The 20,137-nt window shown below is 41.2% G+C and overlaps 1 protein-coding gene across 9 annotated transcripts in view; it reads left to right on the top strand.

Annotated features, from left to right (window-relative positions):
* The window catches only part of LOC114919311 (NLR family CARD domain-containing protein 3-like), a 51,826-nt gene continuing 31,689 nt past the window's right edge, over positions 1 to 20,137 (top strand). For 3 of the 9 annotated variants that reach the window (XM_065960454.1, XM_065960453.1, XM_065960461.1), the window contains exons 1-4: positions 2 to 108; positions 733 to 905; positions 990 to 1,100; positions 6,252 to 6,362. In XM_065960454.1, coding sequence (XP_065816526.1) covers positions 829 to 905; positions 990 to 1,100; positions 6,252 to 6,362 — 299 coding nt within the window. In that variant the 5' untranslated portion in view covers positions 2 to 108; positions 733 to 828. Of the gene's footprint in view, positions 109 to 732; positions 906 to 989; positions 1,101 to 6,251; positions 6,363 to 6,466; positions 6,546 to 6,703; positions 6,909 to 7,033; positions 8,835 to 8,940; positions 9,115 to 9,393; positions 9,565 to 10,771; positions 10,819 to 20,137 lie in introns of all 9 variants that reach the window. The other 6 variants (XM_065960455.1, XM_065960457.1, XM_065960460.1 and 3 more) reach the window with 6 other exon arrangements.

Here is a 20,137-nt window from a genome sequence, read left to right as displayed (position 1 = left end):
CTGTGGTATGTTGGTATGTTGATGAACCAGCTGTGGTATTTCCTGGTCTCAGCAGTGCTGACTCTGACTCTGTCCCGTTCTGACGCAGATCTGTTCTCCGTGTTGAAGGTAAGAGACTCTTTTCACTGTTTTTAAGACTCTCTGTTTAATTTATGTGTCAAAAGAGCTAACAGTTAGCCACCAGGTTCATTAGCTGCTCCGACTACAGCAGAAGTTCAGGGAACACAATGACTCTCAGTTAGCATGCAGGCTATGCTAACATGCTAACAGTACAGTTTTACACAGCAGAGGGAGGGCGTGGAGTCTGTCCTTATCAGTGAGGACTGAAAAAAATCACTTCATCAGCTCAACTGGTTCCACAACTTCTCTGAAACTGGATGGTTGCTAAGCAACACAAACACTCCTCTGCACCAGCAGCAGAGATCAGCACAGACCAGAGGCCTAATTCTGCAGATCTATGTTTTAATCACAGCAGTGAAATCAGAGTGTGTGATTCTAGTAGATAGATTTATAAAGACAAACTCTGTCTGCTGTAGTTATTCTCTATGATCAGCTCTTATTGAATGTCTCCTTCCAATCAGATATCTGTGTCAGATTGATCTAACCAATGGAGATCCTCGAGTCTTTTAGGCCCCTAGGCAAAATTTCACAGGGGGTCCTCCAACCAGCGTTTATCATTATTATTTGATAATCTGACAGCCACTTTTTTATTTTCTACTGTTTTCTCCACAGCTGAAGATCTTTGACTGGATGTGACTTCAGCAGCTGAACTCCATCAGTGTTGTTGTTGTGACAGAGTGCAGCTCTTCCAGCAGGGGGCGCTCTGCTATGGATCAGTGTGAGGACACAGAGGAGGGGGTCCCTCCCTCTAAAACCTCTCTGTGTGAGGAACATGAAGCTCTGAGGTGAGATGAGGATCTCACTTCACTCCATCATCATCACTGTCTCATCTGCTGCTCACAGTAACTAATAATGTTTGTTTGTATCAGGATGAAGAGACAGAGACCAGACTCTCCTGGACCCAGCTGTGTGTCCATGAAGAGTGACCGCTCCATAGCACAACCTATGAACTTTAAAGCTGGACATCCTGCTGATGGAAAGTGAGATCTGAAAAGTGAAATGTATTTTGTTACTTTATTCAAACGGTCACCTTTCAAGAAAACAGAGTTTATGATAAAGTCTGTCATGAGAAAATAATGAATAATTAAATGTCAAGGTTTCCTGAAAATATCAGGTATTTCCTCTGCTCAGAGGTACAGAGGGTCCAACATTACTCATTAGGAATGATCTGCTTCCAAAACAGATCTCTTACCTTCTTTCATTTGACTCTTCTTGTCTTGTATAACTCTTTATTCTGAGGGTTCAATCAGTTCAAACATGATCACATTTCTCTGATAGCAGTATTCCCGAAGTTGTTCATGTAGATGTCATGTTGCTGTTAAATTAACTACATTCATGGCCTGTCATATTGTAGTCATGTCAGAACACCTTTAGTAATCTACCATTATTTATCCTTGAAATTGAGCATTGCGTTAGTTCAGGCAGGCCACGGCGTTCAGGCAGGCCAGGCTATTGGCTAAATAGTGCTTATGCCGCCTTATTTGTACTGCTATAGCCTGCCTTCTTTTTCTGCCCCCTCTGCAAACGCATTTGCAACCCTCCTCCTCCCCAGCTCCTCCTTTTATGCTGTTCTGACTTAATCAATGTCCAGCTTGTCATTGATGCCTGCTAATGGAAGGTAAAAATTAAAAATCAAGACTCATTTGAGAAATTGATTATATTAGGATAAGCCCCTTCAGGTGTATCACCTCTTTTTCAAGGGGTGCCATACATATATTTACAAAGTCACAGGTACAACACAGCAATACAAAACCGAAACATAACACACTACAGACGAAACAAACAAAGTAATACACACAACAACAAAACAAAACACATATAGAAAATAAAAGGTCCTAAAGTTGAGCCCTGAGGCACACCTATCTGTTGGGTGAGTACATCGGATATACACCCTCTGAAAACCACACATTGACAGACCAATTTTATGGAATTTATCCAAAAGAAGATGATGATCAACCAGATCGAAGGCTTTAGTGAGATCAATAAAGCACCAGTAAGTTTATCATGTTCAGATGCAGAAAAAACATCATTGGTGAATTTTAAGAGGGCAGTAGTTGTAGAGTAATTAGATCTGAAACCAAATTGATGTTGAGAAAGGATATTATTATTGTCAAGGTAATGTGATAATTGATTATAAATATTATGTTATATATACTTTGGCAATGGAGCAGATAATTGAGATTGGTCTATAATTATTTGGATCAAGTTTGTCACCACCCTTAAGAAGAGGAGAAATACGGGAATTTTTCCATATAGCTAGTATTTCATGAGTGCACAATGACAGATTAAACAGATCGGCCAATGGATAAATGAGTATGTGAGATGCAATTTTGATGAACCTTGTTTCAATTCCGTCAAGTCCAGAACCACTGCAGTCTTTCAAACCAAGAAAGGCTTTTTCAACATCTAAAGGAGTTATTGTTTGAAAGTCAAATGACGTTTCTGAAACGGAAGTGGGGTTCGAACACAAGTGTACATTGCTAGGAAGGGTATTAGAACAAACGGAGAAGAAGTGCTGATTGAAAGCACATGCATGTGGGATCATTCAAAATTGTATCAAAACTCTTAGCTGAGTAGTGTTGCAATTGTCTGGTGTATGGAGAATGTTTTTTATTTTGCTCCAGAATTGTTTTGGAGTTCTTAAATTATTACTCAGACATTCTTTATAATAATTAGACTTAGCATTCCGGACTTCAGTCTTGCTAACATTTCTTAATTTCCTGTACAATTCCCAATCAGTGTGATCCCTTGTCTGCCGAAATTTAGCCCATGCTTTATCCCTCTGCCTAAAAAGAGATATAATTTCAGAGTTGATCCAAGGTAAGTATCTGCCTTTCACTTGTGTTAGTTTCCACGAAGCGTGTTTGTCAATTACTTTATTAAATTCAGATAGAAAGAAACCTCAAGCATTTTGGACATCAGGTATCAGTTGGAATCTCTCCCAATTAATAGCAACTAAATCATGAATAAACATGTGTGGGTCCATTTTTCTATTCTGTCTAACATTAATACATTTTGGTGGAGCTTTAGGTATTTTAATCTTCCACACACAATACAAAGCAGTCTGACAAAACACCAGCTTTTGAAATTCTATCTGGATGTGAGACTAAAATCCAGTCAAGTAGAGATTGAGAAGTAGGAGTGACTCTTGTGGGCTCAGTAATTAATTGTGTCAGGTTCAGATTAGAGAAAACAGTTTTGTCTTTACTAAAAGACAAATCATGGCCGCCTCTTAAATGCTACCGGATCATTTCACTCAGTTAGGATACTTGCTGAGCAAAAATGACAATTAGGACGCACATTATGTGTCCATGACTCTTCTCCATGTTGTTGGGGTTGTATCAAGTCAACTTTGGTTATATTCTTTAATAATTATACTTAATTATTAATAATATAAATAAAATATCATTAAACTATGTTTAATCTCGTTTTGGGGCACCAACCTGTAATCAGGTAAATATAACCAAAATATCACTCAAATCAGTCTCAAATTAGTTATTTAATTACTAATATTATTAATAATGAATAACTATATTTAATAAATTGTAGGCAGCTTACATCACAATGTAAATACACCAGTAATCACAAACAACTGCTCTCTTAAATTATAACAGAATTTATTTAAACAAAGCAACATCAATCCAAAATCAATGAACTTAATCAAACAAATCACGATCATAAACTAATCTAAGCAACAAACATTATCAAGCAAAGGCTTGTGTGTGTGTGTGTGTGTGTGTGTGTGTGTGTGTGTGTGTGTGTGTGTGTGTGTGTGTGTGTGTGTGTGTGTGTGTGTGTGTGTGTGTGTGTGTGTGTCTGGAGTTAGTCTCCAGATGTACGTTTACACGGGAATATGTGTGTGTATATGTTCGTAGAAGGGGAAATAAAAGAGGATAAAAGAGAATAAAAGAGAAATGCGTGCCTGAAGAGGCCGGATCACAGTCCGACTCCCACAACTCGGAGTAATTCCCTTCATTCACAGAAACAAACCAATAGCCGAATTCAAGTTAATACGGCTTACACTGGCCTTTCTGATCAGAAGAGTAATACCCAGTTATAATGCTGTTACACTAAACACATATAGGACGCAGCGGTCTGAAACAACAACAAGAGTTTTAAACTCTTAAGTAAGCCTGTGGGAAGGTGTTTGTGGCATGTAGGTGTGTAAATGTACAGGTACATTATGTGTCTCCCTACCAATGTCAAAACACAAAACAGGGACTAGGAAACATTCATGTCGGTAGAGTGACATTGTTGTGTTTCCAGAATGGAGGCTACACCCCCACTCCTACGTGGAGTCAGAATCGGGTTCTCTGTAAGCGAGGGAGACCCCCTGACATACCACATCTTTCATGCGCTCCAACTCCCTGGCAGAACTGTCAGAACTTGCTTCCTTAGGGAGCTCGTAGGAACTCCGGTTATACCTACCCTTCTGTCTCAGGCTACGGCCATCCCGAGAGTTCCGTTCAGATCTGGTAGCGATCAGTTCTCCAGGCTGGAACCTACTCTGTGGTTGAGTCCCACCTTCACCCCCCTGGCTCTGTTCTCTATTCTGCCGGTGATATGGTCTCTTATTCCTAGCACGAGGCAACTTGTTGCCCTCACGTGACACGTGACGTAAGCGTGTCTGCCAAACCGCCTGTGGGAATCTCTTGATCTCTTTCATACTAAGATGATGTGTACGACTATGCAGGGTGACATCTGAACGCACGCAGCCATGCAGATTGTGCATGAAGATGGACTTGAAAGTTGGGTTCTCTTCCAAACCTGGAGCCTCACGTCCCTGGAAATATGCAGATCAGTATGCTGAAAGCAATAAGAAGGGCAGATGCAGGGTCAATGTAGGTGGAGTATTCCTGGCGCAAAGCATTGCAGAGCGCAGAGTACTGGTATCTGATCTCAGGGTGAAGGGTAGTCTTGAAGTTATGGACACTCTTGGAAGTTGTCTTCCAGATCAGCCTGAGTTTTTCTCTTGTGGATGCATCAGGTACCTCACTGAGACACAGGTTAATCGCTCCGAGGTAATCATCGATGCAGAGGTCTGAGTTATCTGGGTCAAACCGCTCTACATCCTGTAGAGCAGCACCAACCCTCAGCAGGGTGGTAGAACAATTTACACTGACACACATTTCAACAACAAAGCTCATAATATAAGAGCCACAGTCATAACATGCTTCATTAACTACACTGAGTCCAGTATTCAGGACAAGAACACTTTTATAATCATCAGAGACAGAGGAAGGATTCCTGCTCTCTATGAACAAACTTTAACTTGTGTCCTTTTTGAACTTTCTTGAATCCAGAAGTTCTCTAAGTGGTCTTATCCTCAAAATAAAGAAAACAATCTTGTTCCTCTGCTGAGATATGATAAACCATTGTTGTAGCTCCTTTCAGGTTCAATCTAGCTCGATGTTAACCAGAATATCTAATTAAGTCAAAGTTAGATATACTGTATTTTATTAATATAAGCTTTTCTAATACTAAACATACTTAACAAGATGATATTCTTTTAAGTTATAGAATATGTCTTCCAAAGTTATTTTCATGTGGGGGACACAGAAGAAGTCCTTTAACCAAACACCAATCCTGCCTCGTTCCACGTCGACAGCCTGGTCAACATCTGTTTTCAGTCCACAGTCTGTCCCTCACCTGCTCCTGTTTCCCAATAAACAGTCTGGCCTCGGCTTGTTCATGGTTCTCTTTCAGAGGTCCAGCCAGTCTCCTGTTCCTACAGATCACTCTCTCAGGTTGTCCTTCTGCCCCCCCTGGTGGCCACTGGTAGTATCTTCATGAACATCTGTCTGTAGCTGGACTGAGTTCTTTCTCTCTGAAAATGCAGGTTGGACTTCTAACCTTTATTGTTCCTGGTGTCATCTTTCTGAGCTGTGTTTATGTTTGAGTCTTCTTCTGTTAACTTTGATTCCATCAGTCTAAAGAATCTGAGGACAGACACAGTGTTGTCTGTATTCTGAGTGAGATACTGTTCTAATAGAAACAGAGAGAGCTGTGGAGAACTTCAGCTCTGCCTCCTGATCACTGATTATCCATCTGCTAGTTTGAACTGGAACAATCTGATTAAAAATGATCTTTGTTCTATAAGCTTTCATTAACCAGCTGTTTGTTTGTATCAGGATGAAGAGACAGAGACCAGACTCTCCTGGAACCAGCTGTGTGTCCATGAAGAGTGACCGGTCTAAAAATGTCATTATTGATTTTAAAGATGGACGTCCTGCTGATGGAAGGTGAGATGTGAAAGTGAAGTTAACGTTCTGACTCTGTTGTTTAAAGACTCATATCTTGGTTCAGAGCTTCATAATATATGACACATTGTTTTCTTGTGTCACAGAGTTCAACAGGAGAGCTCCGAGGTTCACAGAGATCAATCAGACCAGCAGAATCCAACAGACCTGGACTCCATCTTTATGGTCTGTGCAACACACTGTTATATAATTTACTACCATTACAATAATTTAATGCTAAGTTATTGTTCTGTTTAGACCAGCTGACCTTCAGACTGACAGATGAATCACATGTTGAGTTCTACCAGTTTATATTAAATATCCAGTGTCTCCTTCTGTTCCAGCTGCTGGAGGAGAACATCGTCACCTTTGTGAAGAACGAGCTGAAGAGAGTCCAGAGAGTTCTGAGTCCAGATTACCCAGAATGCTTAGAGAGTCAGAGTGAGGATGAAGAGCAGGGGAGAAGCTGTAAAGAGGATTTTTTGAAGGTCACTCTCCACTTCCTGAGGAGAATGAAGCAGGAGGAGCTGGCTGACCGTCTGCAGAGCAGTAAGAACATTTTAACAGATTTAGTATTTTAGAAAAAGGACAAAGAGGTTTAAAGTTCTAAACTCAGATAGTCATGTGATCTATATCAGGATCTGTTCAGTGATTTCAGTTCTTGCTTTATTCAGGACCGTTTGGTGCAGTATGCCAACAAAAACTGAAATCTAACCTGAAGGAGAAGTTCCAGTGTGTGTTTGAGGGGATTGCTAAAGCAGGAAACCCAACCCTTCTGAACCAGATCTACACAGAGCTCTACATCACAGAGGGAGGGACTGGAGAGGTCAATGATGAACACGAGGTCAGACAGATTGAAACAGCATCCAGGAAACCACACAGACCAGAAACAACCATCAGACAAGAAGACATCTTTAAAGCCTCACCTGGAAGAGATGAACCAATCAGAAGAGTGATGACAAAGGGAGTGGCTGGCATCGGGAAAACAGTCTTAACACAGAAGTTCACTCTGGACTGGGCTGAAGACAAAGCCAACCAGGACATACAGTTCACATTTCCATTCACTTTCAGAGAGCTGAATGTGCTGAAAGAGAAAAGGTTCAGCTTGGTGGAACTTGTTCATCACTTCTTTCCTGAAACCAAAGAAGCAGGAATCTGCAGGTTTGAAGAGTTCCAGGTTGTGTTCATCTTTGACGGTCTGGATGAGTGTCGACTTCCTCTGGACTTTAAAAACAACCAGACCCTGACTGATGTCACAGAGTCCACCTCAGTGGATGTGCTGCTGACAAACCTCATCAGGGGGAAACTGCTTCCCTCTGCTCGCCTCTGGATAACCACACGACGTGCAGCAGCCAATCAGATCCCTCCTGAGTGTGTTGACATGGTGACAGAGGTCAGAGGGTTCACTGACCCACAGAAGGAGGAGTACTTCAGGAAGAGATTCAGAGATCAGGATCAGGCCAACAGAATCATCTCCCACATCAAGACATCCAGAAGCCTCCACATCATGTGCCACATCCCAGTCTTCTGCTGGATCACTGCTACAGTTCTGGAGGATGTGCTGAAGACCAGAGAGGGAGGAGAGCTGCCCAAGACCCTGACTGAGATGTACATCCACTTCCTGGTGGTTCAGTCCAAACTGAAGAACATCAAGTATGATGGAGGAGCTGAGACAGATCCACACTGGAGTCCAGAGAGCAGGAAGATGATTGAGTCTCTGGGAAAACTGGCTTTTGAGCAGCTGCAGAAAGGAAACCTGATCTTCTATGACTCAGACCTGACAGAGTGTGGCATCGATATCAGAGCAGCCTCAGTGTACTCAGGAGTGTTCACACAGATCTTCAAAGAGGAGAGAGGACTGTACCAGGACAAGGTGTTCTGCTTCATCCATCTGAGTGTTCAGGAGTTTCTGGCTGCTCTTCATGTCCATCTGACCTTCATCAACTCTGGAGTCAATCTGATGTCAGAAGAACAAACAACATCCAGGTCTGAAGTATCCAGAGAAAAACCTGACCCAAGACTTTTATATCAGAGTGCTGTGGACCAGGCCTTACAGAGTCCAAATGGACACCTGGACTTGTTTCTCCGCTTTCTCCTCGGTCTTTCTCTAGAGACCAATCAGAATCCCATACGAGGTCTGCTGACACACACAGGAAGTGGCTCACAGACCAATCAGAAAACAGTCCAGTACATCAAGAAGAAGATCAGTGAGGATCTGTCTGCAGAGAAAAGCATCAATCTGTTCCACTGTCTGAATGAACTGAATGATCGTTCTCTAGTGGAGGAGATCCAACAGTCCCTGAGATCAGGACGTCTCTCCACAGATAAACTGTCTCCTGCTCAGTGGTCAGCTCTGATCTTCATCTTACTGTCATCAGAAAAAGATCTGGACGTGTTTGACCTGAAGAAATACTCTGCTTCAGAGGAGGCTCTTCTGAGGCTGCTGCCTGTGATCAAAGCTTCAAACAAAGCTCTGTATGTGTCCACATAACTATCCAGGTTTAATGTAGTTCTCTTTATTCAGAAATAACAACTATTGTTTTTAATTGCTTTCATTTGTGTTCTTCTGAATCCTCTTCAGGCTGAGTGGCTGTAACCTCTCAGAGAGTAGCTGTGAAGCTCTGTCCTCAGTCCTCAGCTCCCAGTCCTCTAGTCTGAGAGAGCTGGACCTGAGCAACAACAACCTGCAGGATTCAGGAGTGAAGCTGCTGTCCTCTGGATTAAAGAGTCCTCTCTGTAGACTGGACACTCTCAGGTTAGTGTGCAGCTGATCCAGATTATTCCTCTAAGATCATTTTCTTGATGAATCATTTATCAAATGTTCCTTTAATGAGTGGTTTAAAGTTTTAGTTACTGTATGTTACCACATTAAAACTGTAAAGCTCTGAGCTTGTTCTGTAGCTCCCAGTCTTTTAGTCTGAGGAAGCTGGACTGGAATAAAGAAAGTTAAATATGAAGATCTGTTTAGTCCTTTTTATGATCGTGTGTGTATGTGTGTGTGTGTGTGTGTGTGTGTGTGTGTGTGTGTGTGTAGTCTGTCAGGTTGTCTGATCACAGAAGAAGGTTGTGCGTCTCTGGCCTCAGCTCTAAGCTCCTCCTCCCACCTGAGAGAGCTGGACCTGAGCTACAATCATCCAGGAGAACGAGGAGAGAAGCTGCTGGCTGCTGGACTGGAGGATCCACACTGCAGACTGGAGACACTGAGGTACAGACAGACTAGAGGTCGCGTTAACCGAATATTCTCCGTCTTTGACGGAATTTTTTGAACATTGATGAAAAAAAATCTGAAGGTTTTGACTGATTAGAATCACTGGGTGTCCACCACTCCTTTCTAATTCTCACACAACTCTGTCATTAACCACATGTAAAGCACCTGCAGTAGACCTCCAAGTCCAGTTGGTGGCGAGTGTGCATAATTAATTAGTTATTGTCTTGTCCTGTAGGCTGACCTCACTTGCATGACTTCGTTGTCTAAGGTTGTTTTCATAGCATGGTTAAGCTATCTGCATGATGGTCACAAAATGTTGAAACTGCACAAAACGAATCCAGGCATGAAAGCTAACTCCATGTTTCTTCCTATTAGGTTAACATTATTTAAACAATATTTAACCATCTGACTGGTCAAATTAAATGTTAAACAATGGAAGAAACACAATAAACACGACCTGAAACTCCCGCTCTCACCCACTACCACCTGCTGCACATTGGATCAAAGCAGAGTCAGAGAACGCGAGTCCCCCATGCTACGTCATATGACGCCATGTTGAAAAAAAGAGCGTTCTAAACAGCTATACTGAAAACGGACACTTTCTCCTCTAATTTTGGCCTTTAGTGTTGTATAACACATCAAATCAAACATTGACGTATTCTACAGCCTTTATCAGACAATGTTAAGTGTTCATTTATTAAAAATGTAACCTGCAATATGCTCTTTAAATTTAGACAAAATGTCTTGTTATGTTAAAGTTTTGTTTGAATGTATTATTTAACGTAGTTTTAAAAAACGGTATTCCACAACGTGTAACTGTGACCGGAAAACAAATGTTGCTCCGTAGCTTTATTGACGATAAAAGTGACTTCACAGGGTCGGTGTTGCTTTTTCTCTTCATGCTCTTATAAAATTATTATCTGTAAGATTGTTCTGCAAATTAAACATAACATGTGATCGACTTGTTTCTATAATCATATGCTAAAATAAATAAATAGACAATGTCTCATTATCATAAAAATATATGAAATGAAAATGACAGATCGTTATAGATTATGATGAAAAATGTATGACAAGAAAGTCTAGCGCAACCTCTGAGACAGACAGACACACAGAAGCTGTCTCACTGTTTCTGAATGATGAACTAATGGTGGATTTAAATCTAGATGTATGAAGTAGATTCTGATCTGGTTTCTTCCTCCAGGTTGGACCATGGTGGACTGCACACACTGAAACCTGGTCTGAGGAAGTGTGAGTGTGTTTTCATTTCTCTTCATCAGAACACAGCAGCACATGTTGGATGAGGGCTGGAAGTAACACAAAGTGATGATAAAAGTGAGGGTGATGGAAACTCATGAGAGTTGAAATAGTAAACAATAAAAAATATAAACTGAAATAAAAGTGATAATCCAGAAATGTATAATGTTCCAGTTTAAGCTGGAAGTCACAAAACGTGTGTGCTCTAAACGATACATTTCTGTTGGATGTGATGAATGGTGATTATCTTATCACTGGATAATCACTTTGAATTTCAATCACAATCACTTCAACACTTCAGATATGGACAGACACACAAACATTTAGACTGCTTCATATTTCATATCACAAGTTTTCATCTCCTCCTTTCTTATCATCACTCTCTGTGACTTCCACCCTCGAGGCTCCTTTCCTTCAATGACAACAGAAACAGTTTGTGTTGACAACCATCAATGATGAATGAAAGACAATTACAGATTACATTTGGCTCTATTTTCATCAAACCATTTGGATCAAATCCACCTTCATGAAATGTTTATGTTTGTATTTGTTGACAGGACTCGTCACTTTTGAACTCAAGTTAAAGAAATGAGTTTCTGTTTTTGTCTCTGATTGAAAGATTTTAGAATTCAGATCAAAACACACAAAGTGAACACAGTGATCCAACTCCAACATATCTGACATTAGAGTCCATGAAGATCAATAATAAATATGTGTTTAGAGTTGATCAGAACAGATAAAGTATCATGAAACAGCTGATTAGTCTGATGGATCAAACTGCTCTTCTTCTTCTAAACCAGTGGTTCTCAAACTTTTTAGACTACGTACCACCTCCGAAAATATTTGGCTCTCCAAGTACCACCATTATGGTAGATCTTAAAATACACTGTAGGCCTATTTCTACACACATTTTAATCAGGAGGTTATTTATTGTTGACTGTTGACAGCCACACTATAGGACTACTAAGGGCTAGTGCTAGAACTGACACTTAAACTAACTCTGACATTTACCCAAATCTAAAAAAGTGCAGCACAATAAAAATGACAACTTTATACCAACAACCTGTTTGAGAATATTTAATCTCCAGTGTTTCCCACTAATAGACGATAACTGGGCCCAAGAAACAGAGGGAGAGAAAGAGAGAGAGAGAAAGAGAGAGAGGTAGTGGGGGAGAGAGAGAGAGAGAGAGAGAAAGAGAGAGAGGTAGCGGGGGAGAGAGAGAGAGAGAGAGAGAGAGAGAGAGAGGGTGAGCGACTGTCCATACATGCATCTCAACTGAAGCTCCTTCTGGCTCCGTTTTAAAAATGTTCAGCTGCTTGCTGCCGATTGTGTACTGAACTCCAATAAATAACTGAATATCTGTTAATGTAGGTCTACATTAACTGAATATCTGTTAATGTAGGTCTACATTAACTGAATATCTGTTAATGTAGACCTACATTAACAGAATATCTGTTAATGTAGGTCTATATTAACTGAATATCTGTTAATGTAGGTCTACATTAACTGAATATCTGTTAATGTAGACCTACATTAACAGATATTCAGTTAATGTAGACCTACATTAACAGATATTCAGTTAATATAGACCTACATTAACAGAATATCTATTAACAGATATTCAGCTGCTTGCTGTTGTTTCAGGACTGAAATATAACAGAATATCGAGTGGAGCTTTTCAAAACGTGAGGTGTACTCCTGATGTTGTTCATGTCTGAGCACGAGCAAAAATTGAGCAGATTAAAGTTGTTTGTTACAAAAACTAGATTAATTTAGAGGGGAAAACACATTTGATATAAATACAACCCAAAGATACAAGACAGATAAGATAGGAGCACGACAACAATAAAAAATGGCGTTTTATGCTGAACAGGTTTTTTTTTATTTTTTTAAACATTGTAGAGATTTCTTTGCGTACCACCACAGGGAGCCCGTGTACCACCGGTGGTACACGTACCACAGTTTGAGAACCACTGTTCTAATGCTTTCTGTTCACTGACGGGTCGACACACTAAAGAAGGGCTGGCTCATATGAACATATGATCACATCATGTTTTAAATATTGATCCTAATAAATCTAAATGAATATCTGTAGTGTGAATATTTGTCAGGATGTGTGCTGAGGGTGCTGCTGTTCACGTCCATAGAAGTGACATCATGACACCAAGGAGGAGAACAGGAGTTCACTTTCAGCTCCACTTTGGGATTTCTGTTTTTGGATCAGACCTCCACTTTATTTACTGCAGCTCAAACTAAAGTTTACACTGTGAAGTGGGCGTGTCCTTCTCCTCTCTGTGTGATAGGCTGTTCCATCTTTATCCAGTAAAACGTACAAAGTTTATTGTAGTTATTGACATCGTCTCCCAAAGTCCTATGGAGACAGTTTGATCCCCCAGCCATAGACACAAGGATTGATGAGCACACAGATGATTCAGGGTGTGACTACATCACATTGTGTGTGACAGTGAAAGTGGAAATGAGGCTCCTGTTTGTGCTGAATGTGACCTCTGAGGACAGAACAGTTGGAGACAGCAGATGGTTCACAGCTTCTTTGTGCTGCACTTTGATTAGTCAGACTTTATTCACTGCATGTGTTTGTTGATTTGGATCTCCATTCATCCTGACTGCCATGGTAACTACATTTGAACTAGATTAGAAGTGGATTATTACATTTCAGTGTCAAACATCATTCAGTGCTGAATATGAACTGTAAGTTTGATTGACTCTCAGTTAGGTCTGGGCGATGAAACGATAACGATAATTATCACGATATAATTTGTCAATATAAATATAAAAAATGTTCGATAAAAGGTCGATAGATGTAAACCTGTATTTACACCATCCAACCACAGGGAAACAGGGGCGCTAATGCGCCTTGGACACTAGTTGCCACCCGACATTAAAGAGAAGATGAAAAAGACTACATACAGCCAATCATGTCGCAGGGATATGGGTAGACAGGCTCAGCGCCGGGCAGGCTTACAGACCTCAGGAGGGGAAAGGAAACAGCTGAAATTAGTGAGAGCTACTCTGAAGAAAACGCTGAACCTACCGGCTCAAAGCAGGAGAGAATATCCTCTACAAGACGACAAGAAAGGTCGCTTAACGTCCGGAGTTTAGACACATTTTGACTCTTTACAGTCCAACAAAAAACAGAGTAAAGTTCTCTGTTAACTGTGCTGAAGAGAAGTGCAGCTAAAACGACGACACTACGAACCTGTTCCCCCATTGGAAACAATATGATCCATTAAAACACACAGAAGGAAATAAATGTCCAAATGTCATAAACGAGTGTTAGTGTGGAGCGTATTGTAGATAATATAAACTGTCTATGCATGGTGTGGACCCCAGGGGGCCAGTGAGTGTGACTCCACAGCAACAAACTGTCATATCAGTGTTTCAGCTCCGTGCTCTGAGCTTATGATGCTGAAATGTTTCTGTTTCATTATAATTCTTCATGTTCTGATAATAAAGTATAATTAAACCATAATTAACCATCTGGTTTCTTCAACTTTCACTCAGGAACAAAAATCAGCTTTTAAATTTGAAAGAAATAATTATTGACAATTATCGTGATAATTATCGATATCGACTGATATGACATTTTTTTCTTTTTTCGCCCAGGCCTACTCTCAGTAGTGTCAGTGTATGTGGACTGTCCTGCTGGCTCTCTGTCCTTCTACAGAGTCTCCTCTGACACACTGATCCACCTCCACACCTTCAACACCACATTCACTGAACCTCTCTATCCTGGGTTCAGGTTCTGGTTAGGTTCTTCAGTGTCTCTGTGTCAGTCTGAGAAACTCTGCTGACTGAAGATCAGCTGACTCTGTTCTCTCTGTTTCAAACTAATGAATTATTCTGATTTCATCACTTAGATTGTAAATGTTTTATCACTCTTACCTGCAATCCTCAGTGATATGAAAAATCATAAAGAATAAAATACTTTAGTTTATTTGTTTTTCTTTTATATTTGAATGATACTGTAACACCATGTTGAGATTAAACAAGATCTTTCTGAGGTACAAGAGAATCCTGGACTCAGAATCAGCTTTATTTGCGAGGTATGTTCACAGATACGAGGAATGTGACTTTGATAGACTGTGTTTTATGTAGAAAAGTAAAACATGAAATATTATAAAATCAATGAAAACATTAAATGTACAAGCCTACATGAGACAATAGTGCTGGTGTGTGACGTGCAAAGATGCTAATTCACATGATAATAAATGATGTTATTGCGTAACAGATGGATTAATTTACATGAGGTATTGACCCAACACGACCTCATTATGTATTGATCATGTCAATAGTGAAATGTGCAGCCCTGTCTCTGCCCCTGCAGTGTGTGGGTGTGTATCTGTGTCAGTAGTGTGTCTAGGTTAATCAGGTGGTGATGGATGCTGCTGCTGAGTGGAGGTAGAAAAGAGAATTGCCATGACGGTAGTGGCCGAATGCTGACACTGAAGCTTTTAAAATCTCAGCTGCTGCAGCCTGCTCGCTCCTTCTCCGGCCACTTCAAACAAAGCCAGCTTGACATTTGAAGATTATAAAGATAGTAAATTTTTAAGATTGATTAGCGTGGAGTCTGGTCTCAAGCTCCTGATTGTAGTCTTCCGGGTGGAAACAAGAGGACAGACTAGCTGTGGCCCCGAAGAGTCTATAGAACTCCTTCCAAAACCAAGAGGCAAACTGGGGGCCCCGGTCTGACACAACATCCTGAGGGTTTACATACAGCTGAAAAACATGAGATAACATGACCTCTGCCATCTCCATGTCAGAGGGAAGCTTTGGCAGAGGGACAAAATTAGCCATTTTAGAAAATCTGTCCACCCCTCTCCTCAGTTCTTCTCAAATATCACACAAGTGTCTATCAATCATTCACATTTGTGCATTTATATGAATGCGCATATATAAATATATATATGTGTGTGTGTGGATGAGATGCCTGGAGATGTTAAAGGCTCTGGACATTGTTGGGCTGTCTTGGGAATGGGAATTTGCTCATACAGTGTTTTGTGGACTTGGAGAAGGCTTTTGACCGTGTCCCTCAGATGGAATACGTGGTCCCGGGGCCGTTGCTACAAGCCATCCGGTTCCTGTATGACACAAGTGGGAGCTGTGTCCACATCCTCAGCACAAAGTCAGACTCGTTCCCAATGGGTTTTGACCTTGCCAGGGTTGCCCCTTGTGTTTGTGATTTTCCTGGACAGAAACCCAAGGTGCAAAATCTCATCTCTACTTTTTGAAGATGATGTGGTTTGTTGTCTTCCTCATGCTGGGACCTCCAGCAGGCATTGGGATGGTTTGCAGCCAAGTGCTAAACGGCTGGGACGAGGGTTAGCACCTCTAAGTCTGAGGCCATGGTTCTCTGCTGGAAAACAGTAGATTGCTCTCTCCAGCTGGGGAGTCAGCCTTACCCCAGGTGAAGAAGTTTAAGTATCTTAGGGTGACCCCGGGGTAGACCCAGAGTTCGCTGGAGGGATTAGAAAGATAGATAGATAGATAGATAGATAGATAGATAGATAGATAGATAGATCGATAGATAGATACTTTATTGATCCCGAGGGAAATTCAAAGCATCCAGTAGCAGGTTACAAAGACGTACATGACATGAAACATTTGTTACAAATTAACCACAAAACGACCCCCCCCCCCATACACATACATTAACCTGAAAAAGATTTAAAGAATACTCCTAGATGAATCAAACTTAAACTGTGCAATTAAAAATAGACTTATACAAGAAATGTACATAACCCGTGCAGGAATAAAAATATATGTGTAATTTAAAACAAGAACCTATAAACAGTTGAGGGAAAAAATCTGTAATTAGACCTGAATATAAAAAAAAAAAATATTGACCTTCTGAAGTTGTGTTGTTTATATATGTACAGCAATGTTTTAAAAGCAGATAGTGCAGAGTTATCAAAAACAGACATTAAATAACAGGCAGTGCAAACAATAAATTAAAGGTGCTATGTAAGTAATTGAGGTGATCATTAAAGTGTCCAACTAGAGGCTGACTCTTGGGACAGCTGTGCAGATGGGAAATGGAAAAAGGAAGATTTTAGTCCAAGTGTGTGCTGCTTTCCCCCTGCCATAACCGTGAGGTGTTGTACAGACGTATGACCAGGGGGACAAAAGAGTTCTTGAGTCTGTCTGTGGAGCAGGATTGTGACAGCAGTCTGCCACTGAACACACTCCTCTGCCTGGTGAAGGTGCTGTGCAGAGGGTGGTGGGTGTTGTCCATAATGGAGAGCATTCTGTTCAGGGTCCTTCTCTCTGCCACCGTCACTAGAGAGTCCAGCTCTGCGCCCAGCACAGAGCCAGCCTTCCTCACCAGTCTGTCCAGCCGTGCTGCGTCCCTCTTCTTGCTGCTTCCTCCCCAGCACACCACAGCATAGAAGAGGACGCTGGCCACCACGGACTGGTAAAACATCTGCAGCAGCTTCTTACAGATGTTGAAGGACCCCAGCCTTCTCAGGAAGTACAGACGGTTCTGTCCCTTCCTGCAGATAGTGTCCATGTTTGATGACCAGTCCAGCCTGTCGTCCAACTGCAGCCCCAGGTACCCGTAGGTCTTGACCACCTCCACGTCGACCCCCCCGATGGAAACAGGTTGTAGATGTGGCTTGTTCCTTCGATTATATATCCCATCTAGCTTTGGAACGCCTCGGAATGCCCCAGGAGGAGAGATGAAGTCTGGGTTGGTGCTGCCGGGGATTAGCATGCCCAGGCATCCAGCTGGGCTTGTATTTAATTCTTGAGGGAGTGTTGGGGGTTGATGGTTGGAGCCAAGGAGAACCACTTCTTGAGGGATTGAAAGAGCCTCTTCAGCTTCAATATTCCATGCATATCTTGTTCCTGGGAAAATGAGAGCATTGAGAAGGGCTGCAGCAGAACTATAGTTCCTAATAAAATGTCAATAGAAGTTAGCAAACCCTGGGACTCTTTTCTCCACCTTGACAAATTGTTGATTCTCCAGCAACCATTGTAACACGTGCTCTTCCCCTGGCTGGAGAAGATCAAAATTCATCAAGGTAGACAAAAACAACCTTGTTCAACATGTCTTTTAGAACAGTGGTTCTCAACTCATGGGTCGGGACCCAAAAGTGGGTCGCTGAGCCGTTTTCAGAGGGTCGCGAAGGTGTGCCTGGGGAAAAAAGTGTCAAAAAATCTATGAAGCACTTTTAAAACATGTTTGTTTTGTTTTCCTCTCTTTGTCCTGTCTCATGTTTTGAACTGTCTGAGGTCCGAACCTTTTTTCATTAACAGATCTAAATGGTTGAAAAATATCAGAAGTTTGGGTGGGACTTTCTCATTAAGGAGTTGGTGATGAGTCCTGAGACTAAACCAGTTGAGAACCAGTACCTCAGAATGTCATTCTCCAGGGCCTGAAAAAAGAACTGCTGGGGCATTAGTGAAATGACATGACCTGATATTCTTAGTGGCCACAAGGTGTGTTCAAGGCGGTTTTCCATTCATCCTATTCAGCCTCAGGACCCACCACCAACTCCTTAAAGAGAAATTGCGATCCAAATTTTAATTTATTTTGTAAAAATCAAATTTATTTAAAGAGCCCATATTCTGCCCTTTTTGGGGTTCATATATTTAATCTATGTATCTACTAAAGTATGTTCACAATAGATAAAGTTCTAACAAAGTGTCTGTTTTCATGAACTGCCGCTCCATGCACCGACTCGCTTCTGACTCTCTCTCTAAGGCTCTGAAGTGCCCACGTTCAGAGTCCCCACGTGTGCCCAGTCTGATCTGATTGGTCGGCCTGTGGGCTCTGTCGTGATTGGTCAGTCGCTCAGTGCGGCTCTCGGAAATGTCCCGCCCCTTTTACCATATTGGGAATGCAGCTACCGGCTGCGAGGGGGAGCAAAAACACCGGTATGCAAACGGAAATGGCAACTTCACCAATCTGACAGAGAGGAGGAACAAACACAACAACCTTTGCCACGAAGGCATGAGCACGACGTTTCAGTGTTGGAGGTATTTATTTTACAGCATACGTTAGCCTCTTCCAATTTCACTGACTGGAGCTACCAGCATATTTCCCTAATCCAAAAATATATATCTTACTCGTGGCTTCACAAAGTTTGGCTTTATTACAATATGATTATTGGCCACAAATGTGTTCTGTACAATACATTTTATTGTATTTACATTAGTACTGTACGTTGTTTATTGCAGCGACTCACCTTGTTCTGCATTGTATATCACCTCCTTGATGTGATTAAAAATTAAATGAGCAAATGTAAGTCATCAGTATGACATCATAGACTTACTTTGACTACAAAAGCCCAGGTGATAATCACGTGTTTGTTGGATCAATATCTCATGCAATAATGTTTCCTCCTCTGTCATTATTTTCCTTCTTATTGAACATTATTTCATTTTAATCAGTATCTTCTTCTTTCATCAGGAGAATGAATCCGCTGCCTGTTCCTTGTACCAAAAACATCCAGGACTGTTTAAACCCATATACACTTCAAAACATCCACAACATCTTCAGAGGAGAACATCAAGGAGAACTGCAGAAGAGTATGTTCATTATAAATAATGATTTACATCTTCAATCAAAGTCATTCTTGAATTCATCCCGCCCCTTGACTACACCTGGACACGTGTCGAGCCACCCCTCCTTCTTTTTGAGAGTCAGCTATTTTCTGCAGCTCCTCCATGAATGGTTCTGGTTCCTGAAACACCTCCTCCAACACCAGTGCCATCAAGTCCCTGACATGTCCTGTAAAAAAGTAATTCAAGAACAAAAATCTATTTCATAATGTTTGGTTATTGCTCATTTTTCGCACTCATCTGTTTTTTGGAAATGTTTACAAAGACTTTGAAGGTATATTTAAATAGTTATTTATCACTTTAAAGGTTTAAAAATAGATTGTGCTTTTGGGTTTACAAAATAAAAGAATTTGTAACTCACTGTATGTTGTGTCTGTTTTTTTGGATTTGAGGAATGCCACCTTATAGACCAGCTATCCTGTAGAGGTTGTTGCTTTATTACGTTCAGCATGTTCGTTGTTATGCATCACAGACAGCAACAAGCTACAATACAAAAAGCTGAAACCAGCAATCATGTAATGAAATCACAGTTTTCTGATATTCTTGCTCAGATTTCAGCAGTTGGACAATTTTTTAGGTGTGTGTGCGTACCTTTGCTTGTCCCTTAGTGTACCTCAGGCCAACTGTGTGTGGACTGATGACCCCTTTGGAGGTAGGTATGTCTGTGTGGCCTCTGAGACTTGTGGGGAGTCTGTCTGCCACCCAACCTGATCATGGAACCTTGGT

The sequence above is a fragment of the Labrus bergylta genome, chromosome 11, assembly GCF_963930695.1.
Source record: "Labrus bergylta chromosome 11, fLabBer1.1, whole genome shotgun sequence".
In the NCBI taxonomy this organism is placed as follows: Eukaryota; Metazoa; Chordata; class Actinopteri; order Labriformes; family Labridae; genus Labrus; species Labrus bergylta.
The sequence above is the reverse complement of the archived record's forward strand: the minus strand, read 5'-3'. Positions and strand labels throughout refer to the sequence as shown.